The sequence below is a fragment of the Papio anubis genome, chromosome 9, assembly GCF_008728515.1.
Source record: "Papio anubis isolate 15944 chromosome 9, Panubis1.0, whole genome shotgun sequence".
Lineage (NCBI taxonomy): Eukaryota > Metazoa > Chordata > Mammalia > Primates > Cercopithecidae > Papio > Papio anubis.
This window is the reverse complement of record NC_044984.1, coordinates 114,417,853-114,423,862: the sequence shown is the minus strand read 5'-3', so window position 1 is coordinate 114,423,862 and position 6,010 is coordinate 114,417,853. Positions and strand designations below refer to the sequence as shown.

The 6,010-nt window shown below is 57.4% G+C and overlaps 1 protein-coding gene across 7 annotated transcripts in view; it reads right to left on the bottom strand.

Moving 5' to 3' along the window:
- Positions 1 to 591: 591 nt before the first annotated feature.
- The window catches only part of BICDL1 (BICD family like cargo adaptor 1), a 108,537-nt gene continuing 103,118 nt past the window's right edge, over positions 592 to 6,010 (bottom strand). For 4 of the 7 annotated variants that reach the window (XM_009181817.4, XM_009181816.3, XM_009181818.4 and 1 more), the window contains 2 exons: positions 5,256 to 5,376; positions 592 to 2,075 (listed from right to left, as the gene is read on the bottom strand). In XM_009181817.4, the coding sequence (XP_009180081.1) occupies positions 1,914 to 2,075; positions 5,256 to 5,376 (283 nt within the window). In that variant the 3' untranslated portion in view covers positions 592 to 1,913. Of the gene's footprint in view, positions 2,076 to 3,933; positions 4,152 to 4,312; positions 4,422 to 5,255; positions 5,377 to 6,010 lie in introns of all 7 variants that reach the window. The other 3 variants (XR_635204.3, XR_002515892.2, XR_635205.3) reach the window with 2 other exon arrangements.

The following is a 6,010-nucleotide window of genomic DNA, read 5'->3' as shown; positions in this document are numbered from 1 at the left end:
TCCAGGATCTGTTTGCTCTCCCTCCCGCGATGTGCTGAGTGGGCGTGGCTTCTTCCCACTCACTGTGTCCAGCTCTTCCCTGTTCTTGGCCTAAGCCTTGCACAGGAGCCTGTCGAGGCCCTGGGACACTTCCAGAAGCCAGGTCCATTTTCTCCATGAACAGGTGGTCCAGGGTTGAGTTTCCCCCTAGTTGGACTGGGAGCACATGTGGTAAGATGCCAGGGGAAGCGCCATGTTTATCCTCCACATGCCCGGAAGGATGCAGTGGAAGCCTCTGCCTGGAGCGGTTTCTTTCTGGCTTGAAGTTTCTGCGAAGCTTTAGGGCCCTGCTAGCCTGGGAAGCAGCGCTGGCAGGCCTGCCTTGCGGATGGCACGCTGCAGCACTGGCAGAGGGCAGTGCCAGGCGGGAGGGGCAGGGCAGGATACCCTTCCTGGCCAAATCCCTTGGTTAAGTACCAGCATCTGCGGTGGCCCAGGTGCAGGGGCACCACTATTGCTACCTCTCCAGCAGCAGCCAGTGGTGAGTCTGATATGTCAGTGGCATTCAGACCAAACCCGCCCCCGCAAATACCCAGAGACTGAGGCAGGAAGCTCTGTAGAAATTCATTTTATTCTTATTTGGACTATTTTCAAAAGAAGCAGTGGTGTGCTGTTTTTCTAAAAATATGCCTTTATAATTTTTATATATGTATATTATAAAATCCATACATGTATTTACATGATTGCTACATACAAAATTACAGCACTGTGGTATGTACACATCTACAGGTACATTCTTGCCGCGCATCCCTGCTGTGCTTTCCCCATGTGAGGGAGGGAGACTGAATCAGTTGTGAGCAGCTGAGGGCTGGCCGGCTGCAAAGCCTCTGAGGTGGGGCCTGGGTGGAAGAGGTGGGGCAGCTGCAGAGGCAGGAGCAGCAGCTGCTACAGGTTTGTCCTGCAGGCCAGCAGGCATCTGGAGGCTTCCAGCAGCTTCCCCCTCTCTTCCACCCTGTGGTGCCTGTGCTGCCCTCAGGGTGGGGTGGCTGATCAGACCCCTCTGGTTCCATTCTGTGGCCTGGGCTTGTTTGGCTGGGCCAAAAAGATATGTATGTGAGGAGTGGAGGAGAGAACTGTGGGAGGAGGAGACCCCATCCAGCCCCAGCCCTGAGCAGGGGAAAGGGTTGGATGGCTAAAGCCTGCAGATGACTGGTGACAACATTCTGCCTGGCCCGGCCCTGCTAAGGGGCAGAGACTGGAGGCTGGGAGGGAGAGCAGTGGCGACCGGGGGACAGGGCCTTCTTCCTCCCTGGGGCTCGGGTGGCCTCAGCTGAGCTTGGGTAAGCGCCAGCTCTTAGACCTTGCGGCCAGAGGCTTGGCCTCCTGCCAGCCGAGGTGCATGCACGCAGGGGAGGGGCTGCCATCTCCCCTTCCACCCTGGGCCAGGGGCTGGGGAAGGAATGGAGGCTTAGGCCTGGCCCACTGCCCCCACAGGACTAGGCCCCCGGGGCTCGGGCCTCCTGAGGCATGCAGAGAAGGGCCTCCATTCCTTCTGTTCCCCATTTGCTAAAATCGAGGAGGCAGCAGTGCCTGGGGGTGGGCTGCGATCTGTTAGGGATGAGCGGCAAAGCCCAACACCACAGGGCCCCTCTGGGAGGTGGCCTAACCCTGCTCAAGCAGGGGATCCTGGAGAAGCCCAGGCGTGGGCTTGGCCAGGCGGTGGGCCGAGGGAAGCCTTCAGTGGCCAAGGCGGGCCCCCACCTCTAGGTCTCCATTCTCACCAATGAAAGGGAGCAGGCCCTCCCAGACCCATGGGGCCCCAGTATGAGGGGGAGGGCAGCTGCTGAGGTGTGAGCCGCAGGGGAGGCCTCGCCAGCACTGCCTTTCCAGCTGCCTCCAGTCCACCCATCTTTGGTGGCCTCACTCCTCCCAACTTAAATTTTCCTGAAGAATGAGAAGAGTCGTTTGCCTTCAGCGGTGCTGGGCTCATCCCCCCGCCCAGCGCTGTGGCCCCTGCAGAGGGCAGCAGCTGGCTGGCTCCGTTCCTTCAGGTGCGTGTCCATCAGCTGCCGGTCAATGACCCTGTGCATGTCATCCTGCAGAGGGGAGGGGACAGTGGCCAGGACTGAGTAGCTGCTCTCACCTAGCCCTGGGGGTGGACAGGGAGGTGGCAACGTCAGACAGATGAGAGATGAGGATGTGATGAGAGGCTGCAGCTAGGACTGCCCTGACCAAGAAAGCGGTGAGCGTGGGCAAGACACCAGGCGCACGCAGGAGCCGCATGGCACCTCCAGCCTCCTCAGGCTCGGGCTGGGGTCTCCTCAACAGTGTTACCCTGCTGGCCTGCCTCGGTCCTCAGCTGACGGCTTGGGTGGTCTGTCCCTGCCGTCTTCACACTAGCACTCCACCTGCTCTAACCAGGCCTCACAGCTCTGCCTCCCGTGTCCTGTGGGCCTGGCTGGTGCCTCCAGTGTGGCTTGCCACCCCCAGCCCCAGCAGGCCCTAGGGCCACCTCGGCTTACCAGCTGCCCAGCCCAGTGGCCTGGCCTCGGGGGTTCCTCCTGCCTTTTCCAATCATTGCAGCCTGAGTTGCTGATGCCCAGGCACCAACAGCAGCCCCACGTGGCAAGGATGCCCTGGGTGCTGCCCTAGACCCCGCTGCTGAGGCTCCCATCTGCACCAGAGGCCAGGGGCCGCACGGTCTTCAGGGGCTGTCCCGCACCAAATCAGGCCCATTTCTTCAGCCTCCTCACTGGGGCGGGGCCGTCCCCAACTCGAATTCATTCACGTGGCCCAGAAAATGCCCCCCGACAGCCCGCCCCGCCATGTTTTACAGAGCAGCAGCCTCTCCCATAGAGGAGTCTGCGGACAGGGCAGCTCCACTCTGGTGGCTAGACTCTGACCCTGGGTAAGACTCCATTTGACAAAACAGTTCTGCCACTAAAAAGGTTTGAAGGCCGGGCGCGGTGGCTCACGCCTGTAATCCCAGCACTTTGGGAGGCCGAGGCGGGCGGATCACGAGGTCAGGAGATCGAGACCATCCTGGCTAACACGGTGAAACCCCGTCTCTACTAAAAATACAAAAAATTAGCCGGGCGTGGTGGCGGGCGCCTGTAGTCCCAGCTACTCAGAAGGCTGAGGCAGGAGAATGGTGTGAACCCGGGAGGTGGAGCTTGCAGTGAGCCGAGATGGCGCCACTGCAGTCCAGCCTGGGCAACAGAGCGAGACTCTGTCTCAAAAAGAAAAAAAAAAAGAAATATGCGCAGCCTGTGTAATTAGTATCATCCATAAACATAACACGCGTCTGCTCAATTCCTCCATGACTTGAACCTGGCAGGCTCTGCGGCATCCTGGTAAGACCCCAAGCTTTTCTGGCTAAACCCTAGAGTGAGTCAACCTGCGGTGTCCAAGCACAGGACAGGTGAGGCCTGCGTTCAGGGCAGGCTCCCTGTGGCCGGGGCAGATGACCTCTTTGGTTCCGAGCAGCCACTCATGAGATGAGGGCATGAAGTTGGGCTGGCCAGGCCCCTCCATCTGAGCAGCTTGTCCACTCCTCCTCCCTCCCACCCGTGGGTGTCATTCTAGTATCTCTGCAGGTTTCAGCATGAAACGAAGGGGCCTTCTGGAGTCATCATGGCGTCGCAGTGAGTGTGGACCCCTCAGGCTCTCCGGCTCAGGGCCTGCTCTCCAGCCTCCCCATCCTCTCAACCCTGTCCTTCAGACTCAGCTTGTTCCTGGTCTTCTCCTTGCCGTTGTCTTCTTCCCTTCTCTTCCAACCCCTTTTCTGCTCGCCCCTCAGAGCTGACACCGTGCCAGGTATTTGCCAACACACGGTCCCTACTTATCAGGTTCCAGCGTATGGTCCTTGGCACGGTGCCCTGCAGTCACGACGCGCTTGATAAAATCTACGTTAAATCCAACGTGGGAATGCTAAAGGGCCTTTCAAAAACCAACCTTTCAAAGCTGCCAGTGTTTTGTTTGGCACACTGAAAACTGCATTTTTAAACTTTAAGCAATCAGGTCTATCCAGGTCGCCCTTTAGTTTCCCAGACACATGCTGCTCATCATTCCATGCCTGCTGGTCCCTCAGTGGACGGAACAGCCATCTATGAGAAGATGGCACCAGCTGTCAACACTGGGCCACATGCTGCCGAGGAGCTCACTGGACGCGCCTGTGATGGAGGAGGGAGCTGGGACTCAAGGGCATGTCACACTGCACAGAGATGACGCCAGGCTCCAGCACACAGAACACAGTGGGCCATGAGGGGAGGCGGTGGGGCGGCACAGCGATGGCAGGGCGAGAGGGTGGATGGGGTGCAGGGCTCAGGCTCACCTCAAAGGCAGGAGGGGTGTACAACTAAAGCTGTTGATACGGGAACTGAGAAAGGCCACTAGATCAGAAACCAAAGGAGCCAGATAGTAAAAAGCCCTGAGGAAGCAAACTGTAGCCGGGAGAGAAGAGAGAGAACGGCGGTCAGCCAGGGCGCGGCCAGCTGGCTGCTGTGCAGGAGCTGATGAGCCAGGGACGGGCACCCTGCGGTGGGGCCAGTGCTCTGGCTGCCAGCCCCATGGGGCCCTGGGAGGAATGGTCACCAAGAACCTGCCCTCCACGGGGGGCTTACCTTGTAAAGCCACAGACAGCTTTTCATCTGTCTAGATGAGAATTCTTGGGGAGAAATATTAATGTTTATACCCATATCCTAAAACTGTGCTACCTAAACCTCACCAACAAAACCCAGCCAGCCACAGCCCGGCCCAGTGAGGAGCCATGCTGGACTGTGCAAACAGTGGGCCTAGAGAGGGGCCCACTGATCCCTCTTCCCCAGGGCCTGCACCAGCACAGTGCTCTTTGGAAAAAGGAGGCTGGCCCTTGAGAAGGGGAAGGGCGGCAGCTGCTGGCTGCAGGAGGGTTGCTGAGCCGCATCCAGCTGTGAATTTTCATGCAATTATATTGAGCTTCCTGGGCTTCCATGTTAACCAGTTGTTTCTTTCCAGCTTAATGCCCAGACAACCAGCTGAAAGGGGAGCCCCACTCCAAGTCTGGAGATCACTACATCTCCAGACAGCAGCAGCCTGGGCACTGCCGCTCAAGAGCATCCTTAAGCGTTCTTCCCCAAGGACTCAGGGACGTGAGCTCTGGATCTTGCCAGGTGAAGACTGGGATGCGCTGCTCACCCAGTCACATGGGACCCTGCAGTGACAAACTCCTTACTCTGCCTGGCTCAGAGATTCCTCTCGGAGTCTCCTCTCGCCCTGGATCTCAGGCTCTGGTTTACCTGCCAAGCTTCCAGCTGCTGCGAGAGGTTCAGTTTCTGCTGAATGGCATCCAGCAACTGGCTGTTCAGAGACATCATATCCATCCTGCACTTGGCGAGTTCCAGCTCCACAGCGTTCTTCCTGAGAACAGACAAGCCAGGGTAAACATGAACACCTTGTGCCAGAGGCATCTGGGTCTTTACTTGGGGTACCTGGAGTCCACAGGATGAGGAAACAGGCTCTGATCCTGAACTCACAACAAACAGCAGCTGCAACAATAACTATGATGTTGCCTGTAGAGGGCTAGTTTGCAACATGTTTTCACATATATTCTCTCAGTTTTCATGACCAACCTGTAGGTGAAAGGAGTATTTGTCATCCCCACCTCACAGATAAAGAAACAGAAGTTGAGGGTGGGCGTGGTGGCTCATGCCTGTAATCCCAGCACTTTGGGAGGCCGAGGCGGGTGGATCACCTGAGGTCAGGAGTTCGAGACCAGCCTGACCAACATGGAGAAACCCTGTCTCTACTAAAAATACAAAATTAGCTGGGCATGGTGGCACATGTCTGTACTCCCAGGTACTCAGGCTGAGGCAGGAGAATTGCTTGAACCCGGGAGGAGGAGGTTGCAGTGAGCCGAGATCGTGCCATTGTACTCCAGCCTGGGCAAAAAGAGCAAAGCTCCGTCTCTCTCACACACACACACACGCACACACACAAGTACACACACAAATAGAAGTTGAAAAAGCACAATACTAAAATGAGGACTGGAACC